Source organism: Vidua macroura, chromosome 1 (genome assembly GCF_024509145.1).
Source record: "Vidua macroura isolate BioBank_ID:100142 chromosome 1, ASM2450914v1, whole genome shotgun sequence".
In the NCBI taxonomy this organism is placed as follows: Eukaryota; Metazoa; Chordata; class Aves; order Passeriformes; family Viduidae; genus Vidua; species Vidua macroura.
Genome location: NC_071571.1, coordinates 132,919,245 through 132,940,154, shown reverse-complemented (window position 1 = coordinate 132,940,154; position 20,910 = coordinate 132,919,245). Strand labels below are relative to the sequence as shown.

Genomic DNA, 20,910 nt, shown 5'->3' with positions numbered 1-20,910 from the left:
TCACCCTTCAAGTGGGTGACTTGATTTTCTTCCATGGCTCTTAATAGAATCACAAAATGGTTTGGGTTGGAAGGAACCTTAAAGACAGAAAAAGGGACCTGAACATGAGCCAGTGTGTGCCCAGGTGGCCAAGAAGACAAGTGGCATCCTGGCCTGCCTCAGAAATGGTGTGGCCAGCAGGACCAGGGCAGGGCACTGTACTCGGCACTGGTGAGGCCACACCTGTGGCCACTTCTGGGCCCCTCAGTTCAGGAAGGACATTCAGGAGCCGGAGCGAGTCCAGAGAAGGACAAGGAGCTGGTGAAGGGTCTGGAGCTCAAGTCCTGCGAGGAGCGGCTGATGGGGCTGGGGGTGTTTGGCCTGGAGCGAAGGAGGCTCGGCCGTGACCGCTCCCGACAGAGCCCTGGGAGGAGGCTGAGGCCAGGTGGGGTCAGGCTCTTCTCCCAGGGAACAAGGGACAGCACAAGAAGACATTGCCCCAGGCTGTGCCAGGAGTGGTTGGGGTTGGACATTAGGAGGAATTTCTTCACAGCAAAGATCATTGAACAAACACTGGAATGTGCTGCCTAGGGAGGTGGTGTTGTCGTCGTCCCTGGGGCTGTTTGAGTAAAGACTGCACTTGGCACTTGGTGCCAGGGTCTGTTTGGCGCGGTGCTGTTCGCTCCCAGGCTGGACTCGATGATCTCGGAGGCCTTTTCCAGCCGAATCGATCCTGTGGTTTACTCCCAGCCGCGCCGGGCACTGCGCCGGGCCGGGTTTGACCCACGCCGCCCGCCGTACGCCGCCTGCCCCCCGCGCATGCGGAGTAGCGGTGCCGCAGCGGGAGCGCGGCCGGCGGCGCGGAAGGACCTTGGTGGGGACTGAGGTGAGGCCGCTCCCCGCTCCCGCCGCGGCTCCCGCTGGTCCCTCTTCCTCCCCTCATTTCCTCTAACTTCCCTTATCATCCCCATCCCTGGGGCCGCCAGCCGCCCCTCCCCGCTCGGCCGCGGCCCTGCGACAGCACCGTGACCTCTGCGCGTCCCTGAGGGTGGCGGAGCCGGGCCCAGCGGCGGCGGCTGCAGCGCGGGGCTGGGGCGCCCTGGGTGCGGGGAACGGTGCGGGGCTGGTCCCAGCCTGTCCCCGGTACTGCTTAGAATGGCTTCTGACATAAACAGCAGGACAGCAGGCCTGGGAGGGAAGACCCTGCGGGGAGCGCGGGATTTAGTGTGAACAACGAAGGCCAGCCTTGATTCCACAAGTACTGGGTGTAAGGAGTGTAAGAACTTAAACTAGAATCGTGTCATAAATAGGTTGTCCTTGAATTTTGTCCCGTAAATATTCTCACTGGAAGGTCAAGCACACAGGGCCACTGTTGGTTATACCGTGAAGACGATTATTGCACAATGCAAAAAGAATGATCTTTCTGTACTACCGAGAATTATTTTAAACAGAGCTTCTCCCACAGTTCTCTCATTTCTTTTATCCTTCAGGAAATCCAGTCACCATGTCGGCTGCACTGTTGCCCAAGCCCCAGATGCGGGGCCTTTTGGCCAGGCGGATGAAGTTTCACCTCCTTGGGGCATTTGTGGTATCTATGGGATGTGCAGCTTTGTACAAGGTGGGCTCTGTAGTCATTCGGGTATAAACTGGGCTCATTGGAATATTTATAGAATTCATAATATTTTTCTGTTGAGATTGGGTTGAGCTGTTCATCAGAAAGGTTTAGTAATGTATTTTTGTAAGCATCTTTCCAAAGCACAAATAAATCTTCCTAATCTTCATTTGAAGAAATGATGTGAATAATCTAATGTTTCATGCTGTGTGTTCACGCAATTCATGACAACTTGACCTTGAGTCTCCTAGTCCCAAAATGCTCTTGATCATTCACAGCTGATGCACGTTAACTCTAGATAGTTTCTGCTTTGGTCTGCCACAGTTCCTGAGACTTGGGAGAGTTGTCCAGGTCTTACTTTATTTCTTGATTGATTTCAGGAAATTTGCTCTAAAGCAATTTGGAAAACTCATCCTTCACACTGAAGATATGAGTGTCAGAAAACCTGATGTGATTTTCTGTCCTTGCTTTTGAGGTATTGTGTGGAAATGGAGCATTATGTTTCCAGAAAAATACCCTTACAGGTTTGATTTCTGATAAAGATAAGAGCAGTACTTGTTCTTGAGTGCTCTTATTAAATAATTCTTGGATCTTATACACGAAGCAAACAACACAGTGTGAATTCTTGTGGAAAAACTGGATCTTGGTTTTCCCATTGAACTTGTGCATATACTGTTGGAGCATTTGAGTGCTCAGGAAGGTGTGGATTAAAGTGATGAGAAATTAAGTTAATTTCAGGTTTTTCAGAACTTCTTGGAGCCACAAATGTCTTTCAGAAACAATAAGCTCACACATGTACTTAACACATCTGTTGAGAGGTAGACAGGCTTGTTTGTGCTCAGACTTAGAATATAATTTTTTAATACTCTCTGGGTCAGTACCTCATTTGGCACCCCCATGTTAATACACTGGTAAGGTGGCAGACCAGATTTAGAACAGGTAACGTGGATCTCAGCAGCCATTTCCTTTGTTCCATGTCAGATGCTGTTGTACAAACCCAACTCAGAATTTTTTTCAAGTTTTTGGGAGCTTTTTGAGTATATCCCTGTGCTTCAGGTGAATGGGTGTCCAAGAAATGAGGATTGTGTCTTTTTATGTTGGTGACATGTAAGAGTGGCTCGGCAGTCTTGTAAAACTTTACCAGATGTAGTTGATTTACAGTGTAGCTCAAATGTAGTCCTTCAGTGTAGGATGCCATTTTATCTGGAGTTAAGAGTTTTGCAGCTGCCCAGAGGCACAAAACTTGCCATAATGACATGTTTTATGTATAAAACCTTTAGCAGGGAGGGTGTTGGACACTCTGGTATCAATACAGATGGAGTGGTTTTGGATCTTGAAAGCGTGCTGTGCTACCTTGTAACAGGCTTTAAGGTTTTACTGCAGATATTTGTTCTCCTGACTAATGATCAGGTAGCCTGACAGATGGGTTTTCACAGGAACAAAGGAATGTTTAATAATTTGAGCTAAAGGCCTTTAGATGAATATCCACTGATAGACATTATGGAGCTAACAGAAAAAAGATAAAGCTTTGCAAACTTTAATATTCTGTGTGTTACTTTCCAGTTTGCAGTCGCTGAACCCAGAAAACAAGCTTATGCAGACTTCTATAGAAGCTATGATCCCATGAAGGACTTTGAAGCCATGAAGGCAGCTGGTGTGCTTGAGAGTGCACCACCCAAGTGATGGTAAGCTGCATCTGGAGGTAGTGAACTGCACTCAGAACAGGAGTTCTGAGTACAGAACAGGAGTAAGATGATTTCAGTGAGATGTTGTGCTTCTGCTTGGAGCGATCTTCCTTTTTTTTTCAAATCGAAAGGGTTTTCCAAAGAAAAAGGATACAAATTGCACTCAAGAGACCTGGGTAATAAAAATGTGAAGAAACGGGAGAACTGAGGTGTGGGAAGTAAAGGCAGGATAGAAGCTCCTGAATACCTTTTGTGTAATTTGTTTTACTTGTGGGTACAGGACACAGAGTGATGATGCCAGGCCTTTGCCCTCCTGTCACAACCACGGAGAGGAGACAAAGCTCTAATGTTAAACTCCAAGACTTGCTTGATTCCGCAGTTATGTTCATGCTGTCACATCTTGAACTGCTTAACTTGGGCTTGTCTTTATCTTCTGCTTACATATTTGTGGTGGTACAGTGAGTGAGAAAATGGAAAGGCTGATTCTCTCTCATAGTGTACATCTTAGTGTAAGAAACAGAGACAGCTTCTGCATATCATTTTGTATTTGAAGTTGGTGAGAGGGGGAAATGCATCTGTATACACCTATATATTTTAGAAATCACAGGCATACAGCTCTGTGTTCTAATAATCACATCTTTGCCATATTTTATGAAGCTTGAATAGGACTTTGTTCACAATACTCTTTTTTTAAGCACTTGACACTGCCTTTACTAAGAAAACCACACAGCTTTGTTCTCCCTTGCTAGTAACACCAGGAAAAAAGTCTTGATTTGAACTGTGTTGTAGTTATTAATAACTACATTCACTAAGCTGCACAAGCTGATGTGACAACTTAATAGAGTTCATCCCCCTTTCTTGGTGCAAATTTTTTACATTGAGTTCTTTGCTTCTTCTAAAATGACTTCAGACTAATCTAGAATGATAGTTTCTCATTCTTTTGGAATGTTTTCATATTGTGATCATTACGTGATAATCTGTGGCTTTAATTATCCTGGCCAGCTGGATTTTCTCAGCTTGTTTGCATGAACAAGCAAGATTGAATAAAAGATTAGTACTTAACACTATGAATACTGAATTTTGTTCTTTGGCAATCTGCAACTCTCTGGTTTCTGCTTAACACAATTTTGTAAAAAACCTCAGAGCTCCATCTCTTCTAAAAAATTAGAAAAAAAGGTAAAAAGTCGTTTTGCCAGTCCCAGCTTTTGGTAGTGTGGGATTTTTTTGTTTTCTGAGAGTGGGATTCTGCTGTTCTTTAGCTATGACTGCAACAAATATAAATAATGAAATAAATTTACCTGGTTTAAGTCTTGGTAATTCTGCCTCTGATTCAGTCTTCTGGCTATCTTATAGCCACTTTTAAACTTCTTTAGACACTGGAATTGCATCCTTTATTCAGGTGGCCTTCATCAGTTTATTCTGAAGGGCCATCTGGTGGTAAAATCATTTGAAACAAACACTGTCAGCAAGGATGCATGTTGAATATTTAATTCAAATCATGAGCAGAATTTATTTCTCTACAAATAGAGCTCCACTCTCAGCCTGTGTTCCCATTGGCAGCTTAAAAAAAAAAAATTACACCTGTTAAAATTAAATGTTTCCTAAACAATTTTTCCATTTCTTAATTGTACTGGCTCAAAAGAAAATATGGGAGGCAAATCATCTTTTGTGATTTTGTTTGAATTGCTGATGCTTCTTATTCCTTAGCCTGCTTATAGAAGAACAGATATTTTTTCACTCTTTCATAGTAGAAAGAGGTTGGTTTTTGTTGCGCCTGCACATGAATACAAAAGTAGAGGAAGGGGAAAACAATACCAGTGTTTCAAATGTTCTGTAAAGGCTGTAAAAAAAAGACAAGTACCCAGAACAGATGGAAGACATTTTCGTTTGCCTCAGAAGTTTAAATCTTTGCTATTTTGAATTTTAAGCCTTTTATTGGTGTAGTTACCTAAAGGATACAGTGATCCCAATTTACTGGAGTATGTCCTGTATGTGGCAGTAAATACATTGGCTTAACCTCACTGAGTACTCTCTGTGGAACCAGTACTTAGCCCCAGAATTGAGGAAGGGTCGGGTGGGCAGGAAGGAGTTCATTAGTTATGGTGGTAGCATGGTACTCTACACCAAGTTTGTGCCCAAGCTGGGCATGGCGATGCCTTTGCACCTCCCTGTGAACTCACACTTTTCCATCTGCTTGGTGTGTACTCTGGTGGTGATATTGACAGTGGAAATTAAGTGCAAGTATAAATGTGAGGAGTGTCTGGCCTCTGCTGTGTGTGCTCAGCCATGGAATAAAGGGGGAAGCTCAGAGTTTGGTGCTAACCACTTTCAAGAGTCTTGTCATGGAGCACAGCTGGTCTTGGATTGTGTTCAGTATAATGGGGAGAAGCAATTTGAATTTGGTTTTCTTCCTTCCTTGGTAGGCTGCCTGCACCACTTGTTTCCTCTCTGGCTCCTATCTGAAAGCTGCATTCCTTTCTCCTGCAGGCCCTCAGCAAGACTGATTCAGTTACCAGTGCAGCACATACAGTGAATCTGATGTGCTGTGCAGTGTTGTTCCAGCTCTTGATTTGTTCCATGTTTCACTTCTGTTTGCCACATGAAGGGTGTGTGAAACTTCAAGCTCAGGAAATAACGGGGAATTCCTCTAGACTAAACTACCGCATAAACATTTCTCTCTGCTGCTTTGCATTCGTACATACTAATATATTTACTTAGAGCATGAAGTTTGTCCATCATAACTTAATGGGCTTTTTTTTGTCTTGCAGATCCCTTCATTTCAGGAAGACTTGATGACTGAACCTTATTTGTTCACTGAAGTGTAAAATGCAATGCACCACAGCGCATGGCACGCTCTAATGCAACTCAATAAATAAAATACATATGTCAGTGGCATTTGGTTCTCTTCATTAAAGTAGAAATACTTACAGGCTCAGGTACTGGGTGGGTGGAAAGAGGGGTGGAAATTGCCCAAGATGACTAAGTCTGTCTTTCCTCCAGGAATTATTTGCATCTCTCTTCTGGCCAAATTCCACATTTGATAGCACAATATATCCCTAAGCAGTGACAGCTAGTTTGTCCCAGCTGCTTATGGGAATGTGCAAGAGGACAGATGTTGCAGGAAGGGAGAGGATGGATTTCTGGAGGGGTCTGTATTACCTCTGGCTTCACAAGGTGAGCTGACCTTGAGACGGAAGAATTTGGCTAGAAATTCTGGAAATACACCAGCCAACCTTTTTGTCTTTTTCTGTTGTCATCACTGTATTTCTTCCTTACATCAGCAAACTGTTACAGCAAGACTTAGAGACTCTGCAAATACCCATTCTTACACATGGTGTATTAGTTACTGTAATTGGAAAATGACTCCAAACTGCAGGCATGTTCCCATATAATTGATGTACAAAAGGGAAGGGGGTACAGGCAGACAAAGTAAATATTGTATTATGGTAATAAAAATCTTGGCATGCTGCTTTTAGACATGTATCATCTTTTTAATATCTGGAAGTAGTCAGCTAAGCATAGTTTGGATCTCTGCTACGTTCTGCGTAGTTTGAGGCACGATGCTCTGTCTTGGGCCATGATTACCTGTCAGTGACTGTCAGTGAAAACAGGCTTTGCCTGTTGCTCAGGATGAAGAAGGTACTAGGACTGCAGCTTTTGTTTGCTGAATGTGGATACCTAGGAGAGCAGGCAAGAGCTGACTGCATGAAAGGAAGGAAGTCTTTGCATGAAGCAGCATGACAAATTAGGCCATCTGTGTTGTATTTGAAGGTCTTCAGTTCAAATCCTGTTTGGAGTAACTCTTATTATTTTACATGGATCATTAACTACTTAACACTTAATAGGTATCCTTGAACAACATTTGGACTAATGAAAGCACATAAGTAATGTATGTGATCCAGAACATTTTATAGAGCAACATGGGATTTTCTTTAAACTTCCCATGCAGACAGTGCTTCCTTTAAGCAAAGAAAGAATTTGACATTAGTGATGCTGGGGAAAGCATCTAGTAATCAAAATACCCCAGCTTCTATAAATGTAAACCAGAGCTTAACAATAGCAAATGATACCCATTTATCTTCCCAATGTATAGTATAAACAGTGAATGCCATTAAGTACTGACTAACATTTTCTCAGGCCTGTCTGCAGGTTGAAATAGCCAGGGGTCTTCAGTCTTACTGACAGCTTCAGAGGCAAAGAAACTTGCTACTGCCAGGTGTGCAGGTTAATAGACATGACTTCCCTTGTCGATCTAGGCCCTGTATTCTTCACAGTTGCTATGAATTAATTTACTGTTAAATTCTTAGTTTCTTTTAAACTGTTGTAGCCAGTAGCAGTTACTGCAGTCTGTGTTCCTTCAGCTACCAGCTCATGTGATTTAAAGAAACGAGAGTTTTGTGACTGAAGGCAATTTTTGACAAGATACAGCGAGCTCAGGGATGTCTCTGGCTAAATGTATTTAACAAAGGAAGCCGAGTTCTAATTTCTGTGGCTGTGCTTTGAGTGTCTGCAGGCTGCAATTGTTGCTTTCTGGATACAGTCTGGTTTCACGCTGGATGCAAGGCGAGTACTTCCCTTAAGCAGGCAATGCCAACCAACCCACAGCTTGCTTTCCTCTGGAGTAGGAAGGGAGCGCAAAGCTGGATACCTAACCTGCTTTTCTGAAATCATCATCAATCCACCAGTTTTCAGTTTGGTTTTTTTTTTCCTTCCTTTTTAACATTTTTTTCCTTTGCCAACAAGAGTTCAGCTAATTCTATCATACAAGGAATTGGAGTGGGACATAACATAGTACAAGACCTGTAAGTTAGACCGTAATCAGTTGCTTGTTACAGGGCATTCTGTTTCTAGGAGATGCAGAGCTAAAAACATGCTTGGCTACTCTTGGAGATTATCCCAAGTGTCTGAAGGTTTTTGCTATATTTATGTATGAAATGATACATAAAAAGGAATTATTTGACCTGAACTGCTTTGGGATAGGTCTTGCCTGACTATGGCTTCAATTTTTTTGGCGAGCTTACTTTATTCTTGAGTGTTTGAGGAGTGATTGATTGTTCTGGAAGCAAACTAAAAAGATAGATTTGAAGTTGTGAGCTCTCCAGTTCTAAAGAGCATTATGAGAGTAGGCATGTTTTAAGAGTACACATTGCACTGCTTTAGCAGCTAAGTACAGGCAGCTGCTCTTTGGACAACTTTGTTTTCATAGTTCACACAGCTCATATGTAGGAGAGGTTGATTTATGTGCCGTCCCCACTCGTTTCCATACATGTGGTCAGAAGGGGGAGAAGGAACCTGCCTAATGCAGTAAAGATGCAGCTCTATTCACTGAAGAAAAGTGTAATTTAAGCAAGTGTTTATTCCAGGAGAATGTAATTCAGGAAAAACACAAATGAATCTTAAAAAAATGGCTGAAATCTACAAACTTTTAGAAATGAAACTGCTGTTCCTCATTTTATACAGGTGTGTTTGCATCCCCTTGGCTTGTCTGTGTACTCCATAAATAAGGAACAGATTAGTCTAATTGAAATGGTGAGTACAGTGCTGTTTTGATTCAGTTAGTCACAAAAGCATAAAACTTTTCAGCACACGGTTTTGGCAAGCTAGTCACCAGTTTTTACTCCAAAGTATTGTCATGATCTATTGCATTTTCTGGTACACTACAAAGTCCAGTGACCAACTGGGATCTAATGGGGCCCTCATGAAGCTTGTACATCAGTCTTGTCATTGTCCTGCATCTTATAACCAAATGAATAAACAGCTCACAAGAACAAGTATTACAGGAATAGCTTTATTATCTTTAAACAATTTAATTATATTACAATTTATCCATCAATATGCAAAATTAGAAGTATTAAACAACTTCCATAAAATATTCAGGAATGAAGCACATATGTGTATATACATATACATTTTTAAACAGTGTTATTTAAACAATGACTAAGTTATTAAATCATTGTATGAAATGTTGATAATGGATGGGCTTATTTCACAGTCAGAAAAGGACAATGCAGACCCCAGCCTCCTTTATTCTCAGTAGATGAGGGACACAGCTTTTAGAAATACCTTTTAACAAAACAGAACTCAAGAGAAAAACATTGCAGTTACTACATTCTTTTTACTGTGCATTTGGTCATATCAAGTATGCATAGAAGTTATTAACTATAAAGCATATGCTCCAAATAGTGATCACTTTTTATTCCAGTTTTTGACTCCAATTCCAGCCATGTTCAGGAATCTCCAGACATAATTCATTTTGGTAAGCATATAGAAAAGGAGAGAAAAGTTAACACGCATAGAAAACCAAGGAAACCAAGTAAGCTTTTTGTTTTAAAATGAAACTGCCATAGCCAGATTTGGTTTATAAAGTCATCTAACTGTGCCCAGAGACTACTACAAGAAATGCAGGTGTTTAACATGTATTTGTAAGTGTATTGTGATGGCATCATTAACTATTAATGTAATTGGTGCCTGTGGGTCCATAGTTTTCAATCAACTTTAAAGAAATCTCTTTGCTTAGTACATATTTCAAAGGTCACACTTCTAAATATTCCTGTTTTTATCAGTTTGAAGATGATAAGCATAAAATGAATTAGGGCTTAAGGGAGCACATACAATGTGGTGGTGGCAGATCAGAAATAAGCAAGACCCCACAAGGTGTACTTAGCACCTGCACATCTGGGTTACATTGAGCTTGGAGATTTTAAGGAGACCGCTCTGTTTCTTAAATTTTTGAACTGCATGTTACTGGTTTCCAGTTAATGAACAGACAATGCACGGTCATACATACATTGAAAGTACTTCTGAAAATTTGATGGTGGATAAAATAAAGTTTCTGTATACAGACAGTTTTAAAAATAAAGTCATGTTGTAGTTCATGTTTTGTTCTCCAAACCACACAAAGGCACTAGTTTACATTATGGACTAATGTCCTGCAGAACTTCAGTCAAATAAAGGAAGCTATTTTAAGGTTAAAGTGGTGCTAAAACCCAGCTGTCACTAGTAACTTAAAACAGCCACACTGGGTTTTTCAGATTTAGTGGGGGAAAATGTTTTGCCTCAGGACGCACATGTGGGGGGAGTGTGGGTGGGGGGGGAAAGGCTCAGCCTTGAGCAAGTTTTTACAGCTGAGTTATAAACCTGGTTTATAACAGAAACTGGCAGACCCTAAAGTAAGATATAGAGGTATTGATACACATTTCTGTGTGTGGTAAAAACGTCCGTATGCACGTAATTTTTCCCCATTCTCTAATTTTTGGTTATTGAAAGAAAAAGGATTTTGATTAAGCTGTAGTCCAAGGCTGTTCCTTCTCACTTTATTCGTTTGCCAGAACACTTTCCTTCCAGCACTACATTTTGGCTAGGAAGCAGGAATGTTGTCAAGATTAGAAAAGCTATTGGGCTTTGTTATCAATTTCTACCTCCTCAGAAATTACATGCATCTCTACTTGATGTTGGTTACTGCAGAGAAAGCATTGCTTTCAAACTGGTATGGTATTTACTACACACACCAGAAATAACTATTAATTAAAGCCTTTCCTCAAGGCTTTATTTTTCACCATGGTGAATTTGCTAATGAATACCTGGGCAAAATTTGGATCAACTACATACTGGTAGGTTTTTGTTATAGTCAGGGGCTGTTCAGCAGCCACGGTTTGCGGGGCTGGCACTGTGGCGGTGCTGGGAGCAAGGTGACAAGAGGTCTTTGTGATGTACTCCACGAGGCGGTTGTACTGCTGCTCTGACAGTCTCTCTCTGGCGCCCTCGGCCTGAAATCAGATCAGATACAATAGTTACTGAGTATTTGACAGTAACTGAGCTGAGTAGCAAGGACAGTAACTTCCACATTTCTCTGATAAAAATCTTCCTGCCCGAAATCTTAAAATAGTTTAAAGGATTTTTTAAATCATGAATGTTGTCCCATAGTTGAGTCCTTGGTGAATTAGTCTTCTGTTGTTTTGGACTTCTGAGAAGCTCTAACTGCCACAGAAAATTTAAGCAGTAGCTTTTGAGAATTGGTCAAGAGTAGAACTTTACAGCAATCAACTCCTTGTATACAGCAAAGGCATTGAAATGCCTTTTAGAAAAATGCCAGAAGCTCTTGGCAAGGCTTATCATACAGAAATTCTATTTAGCTAAAAAATGTTAGTCTTTAACTTACTTCATTTAAAATGAAGACAAGAAGCTACTTTACAGGTGAATGTTATATGGCAGGATATATCCATCTGCTTCTGGCAACAAAACCCATTCACACAAGGACATTTTTCTAAACAAAAGGGTTTTACTAAAGATGATTTGGGCATGTTTCTGGAGAAGGCATTAAGGGATCTGTGTTTTGCAGGCTGAAATAGGTAGAGGTGGTTTAAAGTCCTAGCAAGACGAATGCAAGTGACATACCCAGGTGGAAAAAAATACAGTAAATCAAATACTGTAATCTATCATATGGTTCCAAGCAGATAAACTATTATCCAGAAAAGCTATGGGCACTCCTGGCTTTGGAAGATCAATCTGCTGTGCCCTTATTTTTGAAGATGTTAAGGATGACTATGACGAGTTTGAGAAGGGAATGCAAACCAGCAGGCATCAAGGTGGTTGCATGGTTTCAAAAAAACTGTATTTCCAAAATCCCACCATGGATACTACAGTAGTATGACAAGCTAAGCCATTCAGAATAGAAGTTACTTCCAAAATATTACAATGAAGGAAAAGGCAGCAGCTATAATAGGACTAGGATTTGATACTTCCTTATTTTACACTTGGAGAATTGCTGACCAGTTTTATTTTTGTAGAATTTAAAATTTCCTTGCTGGACATCATGCTAAGGATTTAAAAACTGCTATCTTCTGCCTGTCTTTCAGGGAGTTCTACAGGTCTTGTTAGATAGAATGATATTTTAAAGAGTGCCATTAGATAAAATCAGTATCTTGTCATGTCTCTGGACTGCAAGACTCATTTAAATACTCTGCTGCTTGTTTGAAGAAAGAATTAATATGATTGATAGATAGTGACAGGTGTCACATTGACATGAAAAAAAGTCCCCTCTGGTTTTTTTTACTATGCCTTTGGAGATGGATTTGCTGCTCAGCAAGTAGAAACACTCCTGTTTTCAATCATCATCACAAAATTGCTAAAGGAAGCAGGCTCATGAACAAGCTCAGAAGTTTAAGGTTGAAGCCTATGCCTAGAAACAGCAGAAATGATGAAATGGGCAGAGGATAGGGTTATTTCCATGAACGACCTTAAGGCAGGGAAAAATCAGAAGGCAGACTGCTGCAGCAGACTCCCAGCTTACCGTGGAGAACGGTGTCTGAACCACGTCTTTGGTCTGGTGGCTCAGTGAAAGTATCTCAGCAGTTAGTCTGTTTCAGCAGTTGAAAGGAGAGAAATATGCTGAAGTACCACCTATGTAAACTGGATTTTAAGTTACAGGGTAAATCTTACATGTAGGTGGCTTCAATTCTTCCTGATTTCTCCTAGGGAGGTAAGCCCAGGGACAGCTGGGTTCTGCCTCCACATTGACCAGAAGATCCTGCTTACCAAAGGAGATGGAAATGGTGCTGGCATCCTACTCCCCTACTTTTGTGAACCCATTCTTCATTAAGGCCCAGGCTATTTTCCACAGATACAGCACAATTATTCAGGGGGAAATATTAACTATGGTTGGATGGTCTTCCAAAGTAACTGGGACCCTGCTCGCTTTTAGATGACTTCATCTGTAATTGTCTGCTTCTGCAGCCAGTTTCAGTTTGGCTTATATTTTCAAGACAAGAAAAATTTGGAATTGATGTTATTCTACATTTTTTCCTAAATGGGACTTAAGATTGTCACTAAGTGCCCTCACTTGCTGCTTTGAACATTTGTCATGTTAATATCCAAATCACTCAAGGATTCAAAACTTGATCAAGGCTTGCTTAATGCACTTCCTAGAGGAATATTACATATATAATGTCCCTTCATACTGCAAGGCCATACTTTTGGGTTAAGAACTCCAGTATTTTTCTAAAATTCCTTCCATTATGGTTTATAATGAATAAGCCTTCAGCAATTCTAACTCCACAGCAGCTACAACACCTGTACTGTGCAGTCCAAATGGGTGTAGCACTGATCTCTGTGCACACTGACTAAGGAGATCCAGCTCTTTAGGATTTTTTTCCATTGCTTTGAGAAATCCAAAGATTGGTTTTCAGCTCGAAAGATGATAACATGTAGGACTATTAAAAAAAAAATCTAGAATATCTGAAATTCCAGGGCCCTTCAATTTTTTGTTGTCTTCTTGATGTTATGAGCTATATCAAGAGCAGCTGTAAGAGCAGGACTTTTGAGTTTGACATCTGTCTGAAAACAAGCAGTGTCTCAATTACTTTGGAAGATAATCCAAATACAATTAATGCTTCCCTTTCAATAACAAACTTGTCAGTGCCAGAGTTTTTAAGAATCCATCCAGGCTATTCCTATCCAGATGGATTAAGTTATATACTGTGGAGGCGAACAAGGCATCAGGCAAACCTCTTGCTGAAGGAGTCAAAATATGCTCTATAACATCTCTGGTGATTACAGCTGTAGAATAATTCATGTTTTGTTTTTTAACTGTTCCAAGAAGTTGAGGAGAGGGAATGAGAGAAACTGTTTTGGGCAGAGCTGAAACAAAACTTTTGGCAATTGTTTTTGTGAGCAGTAATGCAAAAAAGTGGATTTTTATAGCCTTGAAATAAAATGTTTCAATTCATTGTATTATTTCTAGCAACTTTGACTAAACTAATCAGAAAAATAGACATAACTTATATTGGTAACATTAGCTCTGTTTTGCTAAACTCAAAATAACATTTTGGTTGACCTGATTGGGCATTTTCCAGCTAAAAATTGAGGCCATCTTTGCAAATGCCATCGTGCACAGACGTGTCTGCACTTCAGCTGAGGACAGTGCTACACAATGGCCTACTATTAATACTGAGGAGTGTTGCCTATCACTCTGCTGCTTAGAGGCTGCTCATCTGCAAGTCACAACTTGTTCCTCCTAAGGTTCCTTTTCCTAATCACATCTGAAGACTTTGTAGAAGCTCTTGTCAGGAAGCTGAAGGGAAGCTCTGGCTCCCATCAGTACTAGTGCTGCATATGACACCCAGACCACAGATTCAGTTGCAGAAAGGAAATCACCAAGTATGAGATCTCCCAATCCACTAAAAAAAACATAGCAAATATTAATTACAAAACACTATAAGTAATTACTAAAACAGTATATGAAGCTTTTTGGAATCTTTTATTGTGTAGGTGCCTTAGGTGCCTTAACATAAAAAAATTCAAAATTTTTTACTCTCTGTTTCTTTCAACTGCTCTTCCTCATAGCACATTTCTTTAAATTTTTACAAGAATTTCAGTATCAGTATCTGCATTCCGAAGGAATGTTTTGCCAGGTCTGTTTTGTACAGCATCATTCAACTTTTGCTGTTTTGCCATCACTGACTTGGCTCCACCTGGGACACAGGCACTTTGCCCTGCTTCTCCCATGCCATACATTTTCACGGCATTCTCAAGAGCCTGTATCAGCAAAAGAGATGCTGTACTCAGGCTGGGGGCTCAAGGCTTACAGCTCCCCGAGCTGCATTGCTGCACCACTTGAGTAGGTCTCCCATATTTCTATCCACAACTTCAGAAAAAAACGATGTATTTGGTCCAGTACCTCCAAAGGAGGATGTTATGAGCGCGTGTGTGGGAACGTTGGACTCCACACACGCCATGCAGGGTTGCTTTGTGCATTCAGGGGCCCCACTTGCCCATAAATCCTACACATTCCCAGCTGTAGCAGCTGTGGGGACTAGAATGAGGCTCCTGTCCCTTGCCTTCCCTTCTCCCAAATAGGCAGACCCTCTGCACCCTTCATCACCCACTTGCAGCAAGCTGCCCTTCCCCCACAGCAGCAGCCTTCTCCTCACTCCTTGGAAAACCAGATGCAAAGACAACACTCCAGTCCAATAAAAGAAGGATCTGGACTGGTGCTAAAGTTGGGGTTAGGATAGGTTGAGTGCATCCAGTGCCTTAGTGAAAACAACTTTTCTTCTTCTTCCCTCCAGGACATTAGCTCTGGACTGAGTAGGACAGTCTGGACTCTGACAGTCTGATGTGTGCCCCCACCAACCACTCAGCACTCAGGAACAAAAAAAGCTGAGCTTTGCCCATTTGCTTCACAATTTAAGTAATCCCTCATGTAGCTTTGTGGTGAGAGAAGGCAACTTCAGTCAACAGTTCTCTGTGAGACTGAGGTTAGTGGAAAGACAATAAATATAAATAGAGAATTCAGCACTAAAGAAAGCTTTCACAAAAATACTCAAAGTGCTGTCACGACACAGATGAAGTCCTTGCTGAAATCGACAGCAAAACTCTTCAGTGACTTCAGCAAAGTTAGGATTTGACTGAAGGTGCTCCTATTTTTTGTCACACCTCATACTTCAAGGCTTTTGTATGCTCTTTTTTAATATTTGAAACAGAAATTTCTGGTATAGCAGTCTATAAATTACCTGGCACACTTTTATAAAAATTGGGACATGCATGTTTGTTTTTGAAATGCTCTCTCATCTGATTCTACTTGAGAATTTAATACAATTAACATTGTTTCCCAAAAGTGTAAAAATATAACATTCTTCTGCCATTAAAAGAAGATAATTAATCAAAAAAACCTCAGTATTCAAATGGCTTAGACATCTTTCAACATGAAGATGAAGCACTTATGCTCTTACTGGCAAACACTTGGTGTATCCAATCTCAGAGAAGGACTAATCCTTCTCTGAGATTGCATTTGCAGAAGGAAGATCTAAGGAAGTAAATACAAGCAAACAAGACCACTGTGCTGGAAGAGACAAGATAAAAGCACGCTGAAAGGAACATCAGCACCACTGAACTGTTAACAGAATTCCCAGAAGAATGAAAGGATCTGCTTTTGCTGGGACTTTGTAGGCACAGGGTGCAATGCTGACTTGCCAAACAATGATCACCTTGTGAATATGTAGCCATGAGAACCTTTTCAAAAAAGAGGTGGTGCTTACCAAGAACTAAGACTTCCTCTACTTTTTTCCTCAGAAAATTTGTCATAGATATGGTATATCATGATCAATAAGAGGATAGAAGGCAGGAGACACATTCCTTTCATCCAAAGGGCAACACAGCCAACTATGAGGGGCAGATCTCCTGGTTTGGCACTTCAACCTCTGGCCTCCCAGCCCAAAGGTGAGTATTCCCACTGCCAAAAGCACCAGCATCAGTGCAACTTCATCTTTGAATGGAAAAGGTACACAACTCTTTACCTCCAAGTCAGAAGGCACTCTCTGTTGTTTTAGCTGCACCTTCAGCAGATCTTTTTGCTGATCATCTTCCAGGCAATCAATTTCAGTCACGGGGAAGGCCTGCTGCTGTGTGTCTTCACTGATGCTCACGACAAAGAGCACCTCTGAGGTAAGCAACAAGCAGCCTTCATGCTGCTGGCCTGATCCACTTACAATCATGACATCTAAGGCCATATGAACCTCTGGCCTTCCCAGAGATTGCAGCATTTTCCTGCATTATCAAGTTAAAAAAAGACAAGACAAAAAAAGACAAAAAAGACAAAAAATAACTAGTCAGTGTAGTGCATTCGATTCTCCAGGGCTTATTTTGATCACTATGTTTTTATTTAAGCCTGTAGCTATCACCTACAGATGTAAAATAAGCCAGGGAGTGTACTCCAAAACTCCATTACTGAAAGATGTAAGACTTCACATTTAAAGAATGAATGTGAAATTGTTACTTTTCAAAACCCCTCAATCACTCACCGCAGAATTGGCCTAATATCTATGCTAGGTTAGCCTATTTCCCATCCTATTTCCTTGATAATAGAAAAATTACCCTGAGAAGTGGCTTAGAAATTCAGAGCAGAAAATAAAGCTATCTTCACTAACAGCTGTTTCTGGAGATGTGCAGTATTTTTCTTGGGCTCAGTGCAATGATAAAATAAGTAAGAATTCACTGAATACCATTAAATAAAGATCAGCTCTGTAGTTTCAAAGCTGGATGGAGATCAGCAGCCCATCATTTGCAGATTGGGTTTCTATGCACTACCTTTTTGTTTAATGTTCCTAAACAAACTGCCATAACTCAGCCTTTCCTAGGGAAGCCTTTCCTGTTAACTTGACCAGAGGCCAGAACCTATTAATAAACAATGTGGATGTAAAAATGAGCAATTGTCTAAATAATGTTACCAGACGTATTTGACGTGGCTGTTCGGAGCCTGCTCAACATGTTGATCGTTTGGATGAGAGCGCTGCTTGGGAAGCTGAGAAAGTCCAGCTCCATGCAAAATACCTGTGGGTAAGAGAATTCAGGTTTTTTAGTGGTTGTTTTCTACAACGCAGTTACGTGTTGCAGTGATGTCATTTGTTCAAAGCAGTTCATAAAATAGTGCAGATCCAAAATGATGTCACATCTCTGGAAGCTGTAGTCAAGATAATTCATTAAATATTACAATGCAAGAGTTGTGCACTTAGCCCCCATGATCTCGCCTTAGCAAGAAACAAAACAACCCCCACTGTGGGTTCCATGAATCAGCTCTACACTTGAAATCAAGAGAAACATAACACTCCTGAGAGCCATCACTTCAGAGCAGGATCAGACACATCACTTAGGATTTATGTAGAAAAAATCAAGACCATTGTTAACTTTCTTGCTTAATATTAAAATACTTTCATATACGTGTCACAATTGGTACAAATTAGAAGGCAAGTTTGCCTAGATACTGCATTTAAATGTTCAGTTACTTAATCCAGCTGTTAAACACAGATCCATGTACATTTATGAGATCTCCTGGGGCATCTGGTTTATTGTGAATTCTTCTTAGTGCCAGCACAGAATGGAGACTACAAGCAGCAGTTAAGCAGGTTTCTAAAGAGACTCTCCAAAGCTGAAGATGATACAGTATGTATGGTTTCAGATGGCCTGTAAACATTCAATGATGAGGTATGGTCACCAGAAAGAATGCGTGGGTTGCAAAAAAATTCACAAATTAAGTAGTTTAAAAAATTTTTACACGACAGACATTGAGTAGGTTATGCAGCAAGCACTAGTGTTCTGTGGTTTGGTGCAAAGTTACTCTTTTACAAATATACTTCTTTACAAAATAAATTAAGAGATTTTCTTTTGTCTAACCATTCCAAAGGCAAAAGGGTGTCAATAACTTAGATTCCCTCTTACACAATGGATAATAATTTAAACAAAACATCAGCAATGAAAAAAAAACCTTTAATTTTTAGCACACATGTTGATGGTAATACTTAAAAGCAGCATCCCAATTGTAACAGTTGGCTTACCGAGGTTCTCAGCATTATGTGAGTGAAAATGTTATTTACAGATGGAGACAGAGAGAACATGTGTTTATTTCTGTGTGGTCCTCCACCCCTTGGTCCCCCCCAAGAGGCACAGTCCCACTTCCAATCCAGTTGTGGGTAAGAGTTACTTGAACTCTTGTGTATTTTCCTCTCACGCACTGTCAACTATTATTGATATAGTTTTATGTTTTTTCCTGGCTAACTCTTGTTGTCACATGGTCATGGAAAACATGATGTCTTATATACCATATCTGCAATGAAAAGTGTCCCTCTACTACTATGAGTTTCTTGATGAAGACAGCAGTGGAATTAAATCTATAAATAATTATGTTGTCCTGGGCAGCAAAGCCAACACAGAGACAGACGGCAACAGAAAAAACCTTCTGATTTTGCTGATATGGGTTTTACACCCATGGGGTGTATAATTCAGGAGAAGAGTTATTATTTATGATCATACAAACAAGATAAAGTTGATTTGAAAGAATTCTAATAATTGTTTCATTATTTCTTTAACTAGATGGAATGAGCTGTGGATGTTGTGGGAAGCATCCTAAACTTAAGCTCTATGAGAACTACTCATATTCTAGTCAACACAGCACAAACATAAATATTGCTAGTGATTAAAGGCTTAAATATTCAAGGTTTGTCTGGTATAATTAGTGAGGTGGAATTATTGACACATTGTCCTCCTATCAATTTCCTGCTTCTCTTCCTTGACTCCCTCCAACCACCATTTCTTCTGAAATATTCAAGCTGAAAGTGATTTACTGATACTGGAAACAAAGAAATTAGTGTATTTTGATATTTTGTTTTTATCTTTTACACTTTTTGTTTGTCCAGAATTGTTCCCATCAATTTGAAAGGATTTAGCGCCATTAAGTACTAAGTCTAGCTGGAAACCCCACCTCCGGTTGCTCTAAGGTTGCCTATGTATCTGAAAACAGGACTGTCTTCTCATGAAGTTCCAGTTTAAAGGGGATGCTCCTACTACATGACTCACTTCTTTCTTCCAGGAACGTAACTCACTCTCTGTGTAGAGATAGCCCAACTCTTTCCCTGCCATAACAAAGCCATCTCAAAATAATGCTCTAATTGGACATAGTGTTGCTCTAATCCTTTTATGTCAGAAACTATTTTTCAAGCACATATGTTTCTGTAACTAATTCTACTGTATTCCAAGAATTACTTCATGCTTTCTGCATTCTGTTTCTGTGGCTGTACATCGCTGATCAGTAACACAAGAGAGAAGCACAACACAGTGGTGTTTCAGAAAAGCAGCAGAGCATTTGTAAATATTTAGTGGCATTTCTAAACCTTTCTCTAAGTCACACAATACTGAGCTGGATAAGTAAGACATAGCAGGTTGTATCTGAACAGCATTTTGAAATTTAAATGGAGATGTTGGAAATATGAGACTCACCGTAACCCGTCTGGGAGACGAGCTCAGCTGCCCCTCCAATGGGCTTCGTGAAGACACCCATGATTCCCTTCCCCACACCCGAGATGACCCCTCTGGCTTTATGCCCAGCAGAAGCTTGGGCCTCAGATACTCGCTGAAAATTCCGCATCGGCTGATCCACAATCCCAGCAATTGCACCTGAAAAAACAAGAATCTCCAGTAAGCAGTGAAGATAAATATTCTGGAATAAGAGGAAATCTTACTACTAGACCTGAATATTGTTTGCATTAGAGACTGTACCCCATTCTTACACAGCTATTTAGCATGTGACCGATTAGCTAAACACTATCTTAGCTTCAGTTAAGATCTAACATTTTTTTTTTTTTTAAACATTTAGATTGCCTAACCTTACAGCGTGTTTTCCTCTTTTGACTACTTATGCTAGATGCTTTTACTGAGTTAATTTAATTTGGCTCATTCTGTGTCACAATTCTGAAAATGCTGGGCTACGAATAAAATCCTCCAGTTTTAGATGGCTAGAGCTGCTATGGAAATGAGATTTTCACGTAAGTGCAAGATTGACTTCATGAGAATAAAAACTGCTTGTATTCAATAGATCATTTTTATATCCTCTTCCACTGCCAGAAATGTTCATAAGCTAATGCAACTTTTGATATATTGCTAAGATTAGCAGAATTAGACTTTGAGACTTTTTGTTACTTTTTTTGTGAAAACCATAATATTTTACTTTAATGTGCATGGGTCAAACTGTTACAAGTGACATAGTGACCTTCCCAGCTTTTAGTATCAACAGAGAACTTCAACTTAAATCTTCCTAAATGTAAACAGGTATGTGAAGTGGTGCATTTCTTTGATCTTGAGTTTATGCTA

The 20,910-nt window shown here is 40.4% G+C and overlaps 2 protein-coding genes across 5 annotated transcripts in view; one reads left to right on the top strand and one right to left on the bottom strand.

Moving 5' to 3' along the window:
• Nucleotides 1-760: 760 nt before the first annotated feature.
• On the top strand, nt 761-6,171 carry LOC128817889 (cytochrome c oxidase subunit 6C). Its single transcript, XM_053996800.1, has 4 exons — nt 761-865; nt 1,470-1,597; nt 3,155-3,276; nt 6,045-6,171. Exons 2-3 carry the CDS (start codon nt 1,484-1,486, stop codon nt 3,272-3,274), a joined length of 234 nt encoding a protein of 77 aa, XP_053852775.1. The 5' UTR covers nt 761-865; nt 1,470-1,483; the 3' UTR covers nt 3,275-3,276; nt 6,045-6,171.
• Nucleotides 6,172-9,048: 2,877 nt separating this feature from the next.
• Nucleotides 9,049-20,910, bottom strand: part of VPS13B (vacuolar protein sorting 13 homolog B) — a 429,427-nt gene continuing 417,565 nt past the window's right edge. For all 4 annotated transcript variants that reach the window (XM_053998051.1, XM_053998068.1, XM_053998077.1 and 1 more), the window contains 4 exons: nt 20,041-20,217; nt 17,499-17,601; nt 16,569-16,818; nt 9,049-11,042 (listed from right to left, as the gene is read on the bottom strand). In XM_053998051.1, coding sequence (XP_053854026.1) covers nt 10,797-11,042; nt 16,569-16,818; nt 17,499-17,601; nt 20,041-20,217 — 776 coding nt within the window. In that variant the 3' untranslated portion in view covers nt 9,049-10,796. The remainder of the gene's footprint in view (nt 11,043-16,568; nt 16,819-17,498; nt 17,602-20,040; nt 20,218-20,910) is intronic.

Excerpts from the sequence above, each read along its gene's own strand:
- LOC128817889 (XM_053996800.1), top strand. The coding sequence starts at position 1,484 with ATGTCGGCTGCACTGTTGCCCAAGCCCCAGATGCGGGGCCTTTTGGCC. Across the intron at positions 1,598-3,154 it reads GATGTGCAGCTTTGTACAAG|TTTGCAGTCGCTGAACCCAG; the intron begins GTGGGCTCTGTA and ends GTTACTTTCCAG.